We start from the raw sequence: 14,873 nt of genomic DNA, 5'->3' as shown, positions 1-14,873 counted from the left end.
AAAATGAAAAAACAGTAACACAAACTCTTAATTAAAGATATGTACATAAATAACAAAAGAATCAATTAAAAGTAGAAAGTGGTTTCCTCCAAGGAGGGATATATGGTGGAGGAGAGGGCACTGAACCACTTTATTGCATTAAAAAAAAAAACGATTTGTCTGTTTGACTCTTTAAACTATATGCATGTGTCATTTTGATAAAAATAAATAAATAAAAAGAATGGAGATTTATGTGCTGACATTGACGTGGCATCATATGACTACATTAAGGATTTACATTTTAACCGTGTTCTGTTTTATTTATTCCTATATAACATTTAGGTAGTGAAGTTAATAATATACCAATTCTCAATTACCATTTTTAAATTAGCAATCTTCTTGGGAAATGTAAACCCAGACCAGTTCTCGTCCTTGTTTGAAACATGTTTGAAATCTTGAGACCTACCCACTTATCAAACCAAATACTAGTAATAATGGCTCACTTGACTTGTACATGATAGCCAAGGCAAAATGATAAAGCTATTTCAATTCAGGCCCTTGTTATAATAATTATGTTTAAATCCTAAAATATGTCCATATCTCTGAAAGAATCAGATCAAAAGATTTAGTTGCTTTCTCCATTTAGAGGTTGAAATGGTTATGCTATTGTTTTTTTAAAAATTTTTATTGTTATGTTAATCACCATACATTACATCATTAGTTTTTGATGTAGTGTTCCATGATTCGTTGTTTGTGTATAACACCCAGTGCTCCATGCAGAATGTGCTCTCTTTAATACCCATCACCAGGCTAACCCATCCTCCCACCTCCCTCCCCTCTAGAACCCTCATCAGAGGGACTCTGAAAAACAAGCTATTTGTTTTTATTAGATAATAAATAGAAAAATAGAGAAAATATTATTGCCCACTTTTTAGTTTAGCTTAGTGTTTTTTAGTGAGAGAGAGAGAGAGTGTGTGCATTCTAGCAGAGGGGGAGGAGCAGAGGGAGAGGAAGAGAGAGAATCCCAAGCAGGCTCCACACTTAGCCCAGAGCCCGATGCAGGGCTCGAACTCACAACCCTGAGGTCACGACCCGAGCTGAACTCAAGAGTCAGACACTTAACCCACTTTTTAGTTTTTAAGCAGATTCTCAAAATGAATGTGAATTAATGGACTCCTATTTTCTTTTTGCTCTCTGTTTTTAGTGGTGGGCATGTGAAGCTTGAAGAAGATGTCGATCTTGGCTATGTGGAAGATGGGACACCTTGTGGTCCCCAAATGATGTGCTTAGAACACAGGTGTCTTCCTGTGGCTTCCTTCAACTTTAGTACTTGCTTAAGCAATAAAGAAGGCACTGTTTGTTCAGGAAATGGAGTAAGTATTCAGTACCTTGCCATAGGGAAACTCCTCTATTCTTTTATATCACAGAAACAGGTATGACCCTAACCTGCTTATTTTGTAAAAATCGAAAATGTGCTTATCCATGTTTCTAGCTGGCTTGTAAACAGTTCTTTGGTCATAGTCGTTGGAATATTTCTGTTGTGTAATCTGTGCAAGCCTGGGAATAAGAAAAAGTATAATCTTCCTAATCAAATTCTTCCGTTTTTCTTTTGCATTATGTTAATGTGATCTCATATAATATAATGCTGGTTTTCTACAAGTGATCTGGGAGAGAAGTTTTTTTTGTTTTTTGTTTTTTTTTTTTCCCTTGACAGAGAGAGACGGCGAGAGAGGGAACACAAGCAGGGGGAGTGTGAGAGGGAGAAGCAGGCTTCCCGCGGAGCAGGGAGCCTGATGCAGGGCTCAATCCCAGGACCCTGAGATCATGACCTGAGCCGAAGGCAGACGCTTAACGACTGAGCCACCCAGGCGCCCCGGGAGAGAAGTTTTAATAAACTCTAATGGGACTTTAAAAAGGGTGTAGAAAAGGGCATTGGCCACAATATTTAACAACTGGTATGGTCTAGTCACTGAGCAATTAGAACAGGTCATAAATAGTTGCTGTAGCCACACCAAGCGTGTATCAGTCAAGGATAACTCCTAGAAATAAAAACTGAATAAGTCAGAGAAATGTTTATCACAGATGAATAGAAAGAATAGCATTGTTTAAAAGACTAAATTCTATTTTTTCAGTCACATATCTGATAATGTAGGTCCTATATAAGTAAGTTTATAAGTTAGATAAACATGCCCCAATAGTGATCACAGTTTGGTCATTTTCTGTTAGGAATTCCTATACTAATAAAATAATTTTTACTTCTTTTTCTTTTGGCCTGCACTACGATTTTTTTTTTTTAAACCCTACCTAGATTCTTGGCTTGAGCTGGTCATATTATCCAGCTGAGGTAAAGGATCCCTGTCCTGAAATTGTAAGCCTTCAATCCTGGTCATTCCATGTAGATCCTCCAGGGATATGCCAAGAATTTTCTTAGGGAGGTCTTGCCAACTGTAACTCTTTGCCAAAGGATAGGAGTTCTTATGGCAAGTGAAAATAGAGAAGGCACATAGTAAGTAGTTCTGCTCCTACAAAGGGGTCTACTAAGTCTTCTTTCTTGAGTAAGTGAGAAGATGTTAAGGGGAAATGCTTTTTTGGGCGGATAGGGCAAAAAGTGGAATTGCTTCTTGATCATTCATGCTAATGATAACAATGTCTTCTTCATCTAGAAGTGTAGAACACGGAGGCCAAACAGTTTTGTTAATAAAATATTTGTTTAACGAATGAATAAATTGATAGACACAAGTAATTCAGGTGGCAAATATCATCCAAATCACTTGCAGTAATTATGCATAATACAGAGACATTATATCCTATATATTTTTAATTCACAGTAACTCTAAATATACAATAAAAATTGAAATGAGAATACAGTAGATACTGTCTATGTACTGTACATTGTATAGTTAAGAGTATGGGCTTGGAATCAGACAGTCTGAGTTTGAATCCCATCTCTTTCTTTCTAATTGAGTGAGATTTGGCAACTCATTTAGCCTCTGTGTGATTCAATTTATTCCCCTTTAAAATGAGAAGAAGAATATTGTGTGCTTTACAGGATTGTTGTGAAGAATCAGTGAGTTAAAGGGGCGCCTGGGTGGCTCAGTCGTTAAGCGTCTGCCTTCGGCTCAGGTCATGATCCCAGGGTCCTGGGATCCAGCCCCGCATCGGGCTCCCTGCTCAGCGGGAAGCCTGCTTCTCCCTCTCCCACTCCCCCTGCTTGTGTTCCCTCTCTTGCTGTGTCTCTCTCTGTCAAATAAATAAAATCTTAAAAAAAAAAAAAGAAAAAAAGAATTAGTTAATACTTGCAACTTATATGTAGTACTTAAAACAATGCCTGAGGCATAGTGAGTGTCGGATAGATGTTTGCTAGGACTCTCTTGTGATTCCTTGTCACTGGTGTCACTGTCCTTGTCACTGTGTCACTGTTGTGCGATGTGGAAACTGAGAGTTGGACCTGCTTAAAACCCATTGATAAGACAGCGGTGAAATGGGCACTCACAGCCAGGCCTTTTGACTTTAAACCTCAGCCTTTTTCCACTGATACGAGGAATTCTTAATCTCAGGAAACAAACTGAGGGTTGCTGGAGTGGGGGGTGGGGTGGGAGGGATGGGGTGACTGGGTGATAGACACTGGGGAGGGTATGTGCTCTGGTAAGCGCTGTGAATTGTGCAAGACTGTTGAATCTCAGATCTGTACCTCTGAAACAAATAATACATTATATGTTAAAAAAAAAAAAAAGGAAGAAGATAGCAGGAAGGGAAAAATGAAGGGGGGGAAATCGGAGGGGGAGACGAACCATGAGAGACTATGGACTCTGAGAAACCAACTGAGGTTTCTAGAGGGGGGTGGGGTGGGAGGGATGGGGTGGCTGGGTGATAGACACTGGGGAGGGTACGTGCTCTGGTAAGCGCTGTGAATTGTGCAAGACTGTTGAATCTCAGATCTGTACCTCTGAAACAAATAATGCAATATATGTTAAGAAAAAAAAAAAGAAGATAGCAAGAAGGGAAGAATGAAGGGGGGGAAATCAGAGGGGTAGACGAACCATGAGAGACGATGGACACTGAGAAACCAGCTGAGGGTTCTAGAGCGGGGTGGGGTGGGAGGAATGGGGTGGCTGGGTGATGGACATTGGGGAGGGTATGTGCTATGGTGAGCGCTGTAAGTTGTGTGAGACTGTTGAATCACAGACATGTACCTCTGAAACAAATAATACATTATATGTTAAAAAAAAAAAAAGAAGGAGATAGCAGGAGGGGAAGAATGAATGGGGGGAAATCAGAGGGGGAGATGAACCATGAGAGACGATGGACTCTGAGAAACAAACTGAGGGTTCTAGAGAGGAGGGGGGTGGGGGCAAGGATTAGCCTGGTGATGGGTATTAAAGAGGGCACATTCTGCATGGAGCACTGGGTGTTATACGCAAACAATGAATCATGGAACACTACATCAAAAACTAATGATGTAATGTATGGTGATTAACATAACAATAAAAAACCTCAACCTTTTTCTTCCCACATATTTGTCAATCTGCAGAGATTTGTTAATCTGAAATCTGCATTTTCTTAATCGTATTTTATGGTTACATTTTTTAAAAGATTTTATTTATTTATTTATTTGACAGAGAGAGAGAGACACAGCGAGAGAGGGAACACAAGCAGGGGGAGTGGGAGAGGGAGAAGCAGGCTTCCCGCTGAGTGGGCAGCCTGATGCAGGGCTCGATCCCAGGACCTTGAGATCATGACCTGAGCCGAAGGCAGACACTTAACGACTGAGCCACCCAGGCGCCCCTATAGTTACATTTAGATGTGGATGTATGTCATAGATTAGACAGAAGACAGAAAGCTATCCACTGACAGCCTGCCCCCTGAAGAACTTCTCTGATCTTAAACCTAGCTGAATTCTCCCCCACTTCCCACTCCATTGAAAGTTGTTTTGAAGTATCAGATCTAGGTGTAGATTCCGTTTCCGGTACGTATAAGTGAAGATAGATTATTGTCTTAGAGTTTTTAAAAATTTGGTGCCATTTTATGTGAAATTTTTCCTTACATTTTGTTTGAGGGCTTCACAGTTTCCATGGCGTGGAGGTCGTTCATCTCTGTCGCTTGGGTTGAGGTGCCAGGGCTATAGCTTTGTGAAACTTTCTTCTTAGCCCAATCAGGACTTCCCTCTTCTTCATTGGATTGCTCTTTATCTCTTAGGCTTCCTAAAGGATGAATAAAACTTTGGTATAAAGACCGTTTCTTTGGAAGAAACTTTTATATTGGATAATTGGCAAATGATTGTATTTCTGCTGAGTTTTAAAACTCCGTCCTATAAAATTTAAGTTAATGAAATTCAAAACAATAATTTCATTGATTTCTTTTTAGACTGTATATTCATTTCCCCTGTTAAAATTCATTATTCCCTTTGAGTCTAACTGCTGATCTCTAGAAAATATTATTTTAGGTACTTGAAAAAGAAATAAGGAAGTTAGTCTTTAGAAGAAAGTACTGATCATTTTTCAGTACCGTCAAATTCTAGGCATATAACAGTTAGAAATTAGTGCTTATTTTTCATGCTTCTGTATCAGAGAGTTGACCTGTACTCTTGACTGATTTTGGATTTCAGGTTTGCAGTAATGAGCTGAAGTGTGTCTGTAACAGACACTGGATTGGTGCAGACTGCAGCACATACTTCCCTCACAATGATGATGCAAAGACTGGCATAACTCTGTCTGGCAATGGTAGGTACTTGATTACTGCCATTACGTAGTTTTTATACATAACGAGAGAGAACTGCTCTTCAGAGAGTTTCATTTGGATTATTGTTATAGCTCAAATATAATATACAACTGGGATCCACAGTATGAAACTGATATTTTCCATTTCCATTTCCATGTGTAATATTGAATATAACTTAGTCTACTGATTTAGCCTTATCTTGTCCTACATCAGACTGAGATTTTTCAAGTATTCTGTTTTGGGGCGTGGTGACAACAAACCCTAGCATTTCTTTTAAATGAAGAAAGTAGTCCTATTTCTTAACTCTCTGAATTTAAGGAGAGAATTTTATATTTTGGGATTGAATACATAGAAAAAAAGCAATTTGAAGAACTGGGTTATTTTTTAAAGATTTTATTTATTTATGCAAGAGAGAGCACGAGCAGGGAGTGAGAGGGGCAGAGGGAGAAGGAGAAGCAGGCTCCCCACTAAGCAGGAAGCCTGACCTGGGGCTGGACCCTGGGATCATGACCTGAGCCCAAGGCAGACACTTAACCGACTGAGCCACCCAGGCACCTCTGAAGAATTGACTTTTAAATATCTTGTTGGCTTTAATATTTTTTTATTATAGAATCCCATCTCCATTCAACCCAAGTTGTGTAGCCTGAACTGTAGATAATTCTAGAAGTAGTAACCTTGGCCGAGGTGTCTAGAAGGGGATTAAGGACATAGATAAGAAACAACAGGTACAGATCTAAAAGCTACAGTGGCCCAAATGGAGAGGTAGAAATTAAATGCAGATAGTTGTAAGAACACATGCCTTGGAGGTAGATGTCCCCTTTTAAACTATATTATCATTTTTCATGATTGAGTGTTAATTAATGTTCAAATCCTGAAGTCCATTCATCTTCCTGTTCATTGTAATCATCCAGACAGGTTAAAAATCTTAGCCACGATGACTTTAGCAAGGAAATTCAGAGAATGATGAAGATTCTGGTGTCCTCAGTCTTAGCAAGGGTAGTATGGAGCTTTTTTCAGCAGTGAATGCAGAAATGAGGCTATTCAGGTCCCTGGATTTAAGTGAATTGTCAGAAGTCATATCATTACTTAGAAATAACCAGGCTAAGCCTCCAAGTTTATTGATCCCTGTAAAAATTGCTGGAAGAAAAAGAAGAAAAGGCAGATGTGCTAGGCCCTAGAGTAGGAAAACCCCAGTGCCCCAGTGGGTCCTCTGGCATCTGCATCCCCCCATCCCACAGAGGATGTGCGCAGGGTGGGCCGTTCTGGTTTCCTCGGATGCCCTGCCGTAGGACACGACTTACCGAGGCCTCCCATACAGGGGGGCGGCCGCTTCTGTAATGGGGATTTGCGATCTGCCCTAGTTGCCCGTGATTACAAACTGTTGACATTTAGAAAGATGCTTCGGGAGTGTAGCAGACCAAGAGAGACCTGAGCTGCTCTGAGTGAAACAGATCTGGGTGATTTAAGCATCTGGTATAAATCATTATCAGCAAAGCAGCCAGGCCTCCGATCTGCCTTTTCTGCTCCTGGGCCCTCCCTTGAGTCTCTTGCCCGAGCCTTTGACTTATGGGGTCACTCACACTGCTATGATCCCCCTAAGGATTCCACCTCTGCCTTCCTGACAGCAGATGCTGACACACAGTGCCATTACCGAGTCCTGAGCACTGGCCTCGCCTTGGCCCTCTGCCGGTCTGCTACCGCCTGGCTCTCGTGCCTGGCAAGCACCAGTCTCTGGCTCGCCACATACTCTCTTTTCCTCTGGCTTCTTTCCTTCTCTAGGATCCCACAGCCACCATTACCAGCTGGGAACTATAAGCCCATTGTTTGAGCACCTGAGCACTCATTATATAAATCCGTAGACACATTTTCTCCGCAAGGAGCTTACATTTGAGAGACAAAATATCACACGTACAACCGAGGGCGATAAGGACCTTGCGTTAGTGGTCAGGATGGAAGGATATGGACAGTCACATTTCTGGAATTCCTGAGCAAGAGGTCAGGGTCAAAAGGAACATGGATTTTTACACGTTCCTATCCAGAGAGTGCTATGGCAATATGGTAGAGTCGCTCTCCCTTTGTTTTTTATTTTTTACTCTTCCTTTTAGTAGTTCAGCGACCTCATCTTATTTTTCAGAAAATTACGTGGGAAATAAAACTGTGCAAAATATACTGGGACAAGAATGAAAAGGGAATGCAGACAAAGAATTACGTAAACAAACAGTTGATTTGGATTGCTAAGTAATGCTTGATTTTTCGTCCCTTTAAAAAAACACCCACTTTTTTACTTCCCAGTATGTATGGATATCAAATCATTATGTTGTACGCCTGAAACAAATACAACCTTATGTCAAGTGTAGCTCAAGAAAATTAAATTAAAGAAGTGTTCTCTAAGATTAAGATTTAAAGGGAAAAAATGCCCACTTTGTAAAACAAATAATTTTGTTAGTGTGGTGATTACAAATATGGGGAATAATGTTCCCGAAAGAATTTTGTCTCAAAATTTCAATTATATACACTGATCTTCATTGTTTTCTGTTTCCCCCCATAGGTGTCGCTGGTACCAATATCATAATAGGCATAATCGCTGGCACCGTCTTAGTGCTGGCCCTCATATTAGGAATAACTGCATGGGGTTATAAGTAAGTGAAATGTCTCAGTATTGTTACTATCGAAGTAGACTTTAAAACATTTCATTTAAATTAATTAAGCACCTAGAAAGTTGTGTATCATTGGATAGGTATACCTGCAATGAAAATCAGTCTGGTTCCACAGGCAATCAGTGAATAGTCTTGGCATGATTAGAGGTGATAATAATTTACTATGTTTTTAGATTTTGAGGTAACTCCCTTCTATTCTGAAAGTAAAGAATATTGTTTTAAAACTGTTACGTGAAGTAAAACCGATCTAAATCGTGTCTTAATGCGAAGGCTGTGTTGGTTTGCTCTTGAGTGACATGGGCTCTCTTGACTTAAACCCACGCCTAGAGATCTAGGCAAGATGGTCCCATAGGGAGCATAATGCTTTAGTACCAACAGCAGTGACGCCGTCAATTCTCAGCAAGAACAGCCGTGGCAGATGTGTGACCGAGGACTTGCCGTGGCCCAGCATCGTGCCAGAGGCAGAACCTCTTCCTCTTCATACCCAGTACGAAGGGGGCACTAGTATTTAACTATTGGGTGTTTGTGTGTGAAGAAAATACTGTTCAGAGACTTCATTTGTTCACATTCAGAGTCAACTTTAAGTTACTGCTTTTAATATGTAATTCTTAAGCTTCAAGTTCAGCTTAGAAGTTTTGGGTTCTTATTTATACATTTTTAAAAAATTACAAATTACGTAACTTTTGAATACTGAAACCCCTTGAGCATTTAGCTAAGGAGATGACTTCAGGCATTCCAAACTTACTTATTTTCTGAATATGTTCAGTTTCCTTTTGAAGTACTTCGATATTAACGATGTAAAAAATTTCCTTAGGATTCAAGTAACTTATTTAAGTTTAATAAATTGAAACTTAAATATGGTGAACCTTGAGTTCTGTTTAATATTTCAACTTAAAATCATTGTTCTGCTGATCTCTCATGATGATGTTTCAGTACCCCAGCCCTAGGGTTTTTCTCCATTTGAAGGGCCTACAATGTTTTCTAGGCATTCTGGCCATTACCCCATTTTATAGTACTCCCCCCCACATACGCCTGACTTACTTCACTGACAGACTTGGGAATTAGGATATTTTAGGCTTCAAAATTACCCCAAACTGTTCAATAGACTAGGCACTATGTAATTATGTACTATTATCATTATTATTATTATTACCTGACATGGTCTTAAACCAACTCATTTGAAGGAAATCTCTTTAAAAGTATATATGGCTGTTGTTTGTTGTGAAGTCAGAACCCTGAAAGAGTTTCTTTGGCGGAAAAGAAAGAGCAGTTAGCTTACTGCCAAGATAAACTTTGTATGCTGAAAGCATTAAAATACATGAGGGCATCTGTGGAAGGCACATAGATACCTATGTGCCTCTTTGATGTGCAGGCCGTTAGCTCTGTGGCATACTTCCATTTGCACGGGCTGATTTCTTTCTTTCTTTTTTTTTTTTTAGATTTTATTTATTTATTTGAGAGAGACAATGAGATAGAGCATGAGAGGGGGGAGGGTCAGAGGGAGAAGCAGACTCCCCGCCGAGCAGGGAGCCCGATGAGGGACTCGATCTCGGGACTCCAGGATCATGACTTGAGCTGAAGGCAGTCGCTTAACCAACTGAGCCACCCAGGTGCCCCCTGCATGCCCTGATTTCATCATAACATTTGGAGTTATAAAATTACATGTCTGAAAGGAAGGCTTTTCTGAATATTTATCATATGACCTCGCCTCCCACCCCAGGTGAATTAGTCCCATCTTGGAGTTAACGCTATTTCCTCGACTTCCCTGATTTAAGACCTATGTGGTAATTGCCATCACAAGCTTTGATCTTTTGAAGTAGCTCAGTGGTTTCATTGGTCATGTGAAAAGGGGAAGGCAAAATTATTAGTTCTGTTGTGTGTGATTTTCTGCCACCTACTGATGCAAATTGGAATTTCTTGTTTTTGCAATCTTGGAAAAAAATTACCTTTCAGAAAATATGAAATCTAAACTTCTCTTGCTAATGAAATTACCTATGTCCATTTGTTTTAGTGATTAGAATGAAAGTACTTCTGTTTGTCATTTCTTATTTTTATGAAATTCTTTTGAGATTTCACTGTTTTTTCTATTTTTCATTTCTGAATATATGTACTTTGCATATTCGCTAAGGAAAAAGACAAATCTTATTCATACCACAGAATCCTCTTCATAAATTTGAACCTGAGTGATGAAAGTTTTAGTGCTACTAAACTTAATTCAGAGTATGTTTAAGAATAGAACGAGAATGTAGAAGTTTTAATACAGGAGTTAAATTCATGTAATTCATATTCTACTTGAAATTCAAAAATGGATTTAGGACCTGAAAACTCGTTTCCTCATTAATGCTTCCGATTAAACTTTCTGCCCGTTCTCCAAGCCTTGGAGTGAGGGAATGGTGGAATAGGCAATGAGGAATACTTATTTGGAACTGATGGACCACTAGTTAATCAGATGGAGGGAATAAAAAGTTAAACATACTGAATAGAAAGAGTCTGGGACTACTTATTCTCCCCCTCCCCCAATCTGATGGTTTCAACTATGAAAAATATAAATAACAAATTGGCACTTTTACTCTCATGAGCTCATTATTAAACCAAGATACTTACAGAGTGTATGAAATAGATAGGCAGATAAAGGTGCTACAAACAAAATTGATATGGAAACATTATCCTTGATGTGGGGAGGAAGGAGCCCAGTACTCAGTTGCATGACCTTTCTAACATGTCTTCAGAATATTAACACTTAATTAGGTCACGATAGAAAGTTAAAAATTAAGTCTTTTGAGTTGTAAATTAAGTCACTGGTGTCTTACTATTATACCCCCTAGAACACATTTTTGTTTAATATTGGTTTGTTTTAAAACTCATGTAATTTGGTTTTAGTGTATGGCCAAATGAAAAAGAGAGACTAAAGTTTGAACAAAGTATTTCCAGTGTAAAGTTTCAGTAAGTAGTGATCACTTAGAAGGTCCCTAACAGCTGTGAATTAACTCATTCTAATATATCCTACATGATGAAATAAGATGTTCCCATGTCCAATCATGTTTTCCCATTTGAAATTCTTAGGAAGAGCTTTAGTTTGAGATATATATTCCAAAAGGAATGAATTATGATTTTTATTTCTATGAAAGCAGTTAATTTATAGAAGTAACTTGAATAAGATTGACTTTAGAACATTACTAACTAAATGTTTAATATGGTACAATTGATATTGGGAAAACAGGTGTTCTTTCATAACTGAAGCTTATTTATGCTGTTAAAAATATTTATTTGAAAATTTTGTCACTAACCCTTTGGTGTCGCTTCTAAAGATGAAGTAGAGAGAGAGAGAGAGTGTGTGTATGTGTGTGTGTGTGTACCGTGTGAAAGAGAGTCTGTGTTTGTATTCCCCATGTTATGTTACTTTTTTTAAGGATTTATTTATTTGAGAGAGAAAGAGAGAGTGAGAGAGAACATGAGAGGGGAGAGGGTCAGAGGGAGAAGCAGACTCCCTGCTGAGCAGGGAGCCCGATGTGGGACTCGATCCTGAGACTCCAGGATCATGACCCGAGCTGAAGGCAGTCGCTTAACCACTGAGCCACCCAGGCACCGTGTATTACCCATTTAGTTTTGCAATTCAGAAATCCTCTAGTGGAGACCTTTCAATGAATGCTAGACCTTTCATGTTTATTGCTCTCTCTGAATATACTTCCATAGGTAACTAATTCTTCTTTTTTTTCCTTTTCTTCTTGTCCATGAAAAGAAATTATCGAGAACAGAGGTATGTGATGAGAATAATCTGAACACATAGCTGAAAGGTTTAAATCCTATTAACATCCTTGGAATTCATACATGCAGTTATAAAAGTTATAAATGTTGACTTTGTTTCTGTGATCATAGAGCAATCTTGTTTTTCATGACCTTGAAACGATAATTTTAATAATGGTGCTGTGGAATGTATTATTTATTTACAAATAGATCTATCATTATTTAATTTTAATGGTTCTTTCATCCAACAGTACCATAATAATAGAAGTTACTTGTGCTACTATTATAGTAATGTATAGTAATGTATATGGAAATAAACTTTTTTCCATCTAAAACAAACTTCCTCTATGTTAAGTAATCACCTGTGTTTACATTAGTTAATTGGCTTTTCTTCATCTTTTTAGCAATCTTATTGCCTAGTACTTTCTGAAGGAATTTATTTTTTATTTGTTACTATTGTTATATTAATAACTACAGAAATGATAAAATTTATATGGGCACAGTGCTGGGATCAGGAGAATGTCCTGGTACTTGATGGGCCTGTTTACTTCTGCATAAGAAAATATTTTTGTACTGATTAGGTAATTGTGTAGGTAAATAATTTGCATTATTGGAATCTCAGATTGTCTAGTGTAAAGGCCATAAAGTCAGATACCCTGTTCATCATAACCTTAAAATCTATGTTTAACCATTAGCATGAAAAGTGGTACAGAGCACTCATGTAGTTTTATAAAAATGCCTATTTTTTCCTAAATCTAAATCAACCCATTTTGAGATAGCCCCTTCACTTTTCACATTTAAAAAATTATTAATGCTCTTAGCTATTATACAAAAAATTTAAAATATCCTGGAAGACCGGGTCTTATGCATCATGTAATACTAGTTTTGTACTCAAGATAACTGTGCAGATTCATACTTAACTTTCCCCACTGTTGCATCAAATGTCAGGCAGATTGGGAATAAGATGTAATAAACATGATAACACTTTTTCAGGCCCTAACTAGCTTTCATTTTTTCACAAATTAAAATTTTGAACTTTACTTTTCTGTTTTGTTCCATGTTGTAATTTAAAATTCCTGTAAGAAGACTTTAGCCATAAGTGTCTACAGTCTCTATAAATGTGCTCATACTGAACCAACTAAGATCCTGGTCAGTTAGCATAGATATTAGGAAATATTCATCCAGTCCTGGGATAACTAACTAACTCGTCATTAATGGAAAAAGTAAACCTGAGACAAAATGACTTAAGTTTTAAAAACAACTAGATTTCTTTTTGACATGTTTAAAACTCTTGTGTCTAATCACTGGAGAAGAGCTGGAATCATTTAAGCTTTCTCTTGGATAGAATTTGATCAGTTATATCAGAAATCTAAGTTTGGTGGCTTTCTCCAATGAAAAACAAAATTAGGCTAATAAGATCAAATATTGATGAGTCAGCCTCATTTCCGTAGTAGCTAAGGCTATAAGGTAATTTAATATTGCTTACATATAAAAAGGAAAGTAAAATGTCACAAATATAAGCCACATAAGCAAACCTAAAGCAGTGCTCTAAGACACATTCTCACCTGGAGTACTATCCAGAATGAGGGAATTGCCCACACTACAAAAAATTATTAATATGCAAAACTGTGTACCAACCTCTTATTCTAACTCAGTATCTACATAGGTACAGTTGAGAACATTTTTTGCATTAAGAATTTCCTTTATGTGTCTGATATAATTTCATGCCTCCTGGCATTACTGAGTCATCATTTTATCAATCTGGTTACTATTTTGGAACCTAGTTCATATTTTGAGAGTGGTCACATCTTCGACAGATATTTATTTTATGTATTTTGCTATATTTCATTACAATATTTATTTATTTTTGCCCTTGTCTATAGCTAATGAGTCTTAGACTTGTAGAATAATTCTCAAAATGAAGAAGTAGCAAATAATGGACTTTAATAAATATCTTCTGAAGGATTTTCCTTTTTGAGAATATTTGTCAGTGGTGATAGAGCAGGTAGGGAAAGGCCAGTGGACCAAAAAGCATGCATTAAGAAATGTATAGTCTTATAAAAATATTTTCAGATGTTCAGAAAGATGTGTTCAGTTCTGAAGGATGCTAGGAAATAGAAATAAGAATTTTGAGTTGTCTTTGTCTTTAAATTTAAAGGTTTTCCTTTGAGGTTCCATGGTGGGAGGACTAAGTGACGAGGAATCAGAAATTCACTTGCTAGGATGTGATTTCTTGGGAAATCACTTAAATTTCCCACGACTTTTAAATCAGATAAAGTTCTATGTAATCTGTGAAGCATCATAGTGAGGGAAGTTCTTAGTATATGGTCTCTGAAGACTTTGTGTTTCTCTGATCTTCAAACGAAGGAGGTGAATGTGGTTGTTCTCACAGAGAAAGGCCGCATTCATCCACATGAATGAGGCCCACACATACCGGTTGACCTGGTGCAAGTGTGGGTGAACATAAAGGTTTGCTCTGACACTAAATGCAAGACCATATTAAACATATAGCCAGTTATCAGATTCTTATTAATGATAGCCATTAGGCATAACTTTCAAATTATTAGAGAAGTCAGGCAAGTAATTCTGTGAAGGAGCTTGATAACCTGGCATGATAGGTTTAATTGCAAGTCTGTCAACCCTTTGTTTTCTTTTTGTTTACAAACTGCTTAATAAAAACAGAAGCCCTGTTCTGGACACAGTAGAGGCAGAACCCCATGCATGAATGGTATCACTTTAAATCTGCCAGTGTTACCTTATGAAGGGGAGAACCAT

General features: G+C 38.0%; 1 protein-coding gene across 17 annotated transcripts in view; it reads left to right on the top strand.

The window, feature by feature from the left end:
- Positions 1–14,873, top strand: part of ADAM22 (ADAM metallopeptidase domain 22) — a 227,712-nt gene that overhangs the window by 190,150 nt on the left and 22,689 nt on the right. For 15 of the 17 annotated variants that reach the window (XM_064575312.1, XM_064575306.1, XM_064575321.1 and 12 more), the window contains 4 exons: positions 1,184–1,352; positions 5,585–5,699; positions 8,246–8,336; positions 12,094–12,111. In XM_064575312.1, coding sequence (XP_064431382.1) covers positions 1,184–1,352; positions 5,585–5,699; positions 8,246–8,336; positions 12,094–12,111 — 393 coding nt within the window. The remainder of the gene's footprint in view (positions 1–1,183; positions 1,353–5,584; positions 5,700–8,245; positions 8,337–12,093; positions 12,112–14,873) is intronic. The other 2 variants (XM_064575313.1, XM_064575307.1) reach the window with 1 other exon arrangement.

This window comes from Mirounga angustirostris, unplaced genomic scaffold, assembly GCF_029215605.1.
Source record: "Mirounga angustirostris isolate CCGP_5_RB_7025 unplaced genomic scaffold, mMirAng1.0.hap1 SCAF_12, whole genome shotgun sequence".
Classification (NCBI taxonomy): domain Eukaryota; kingdom Metazoa; phylum Chordata; class Mammalia; order Carnivora; family Phocidae; genus Mirounga; species Mirounga angustirostris.
This window is presented reverse-complemented; position numbering and strand designations above follow the sequence as displayed.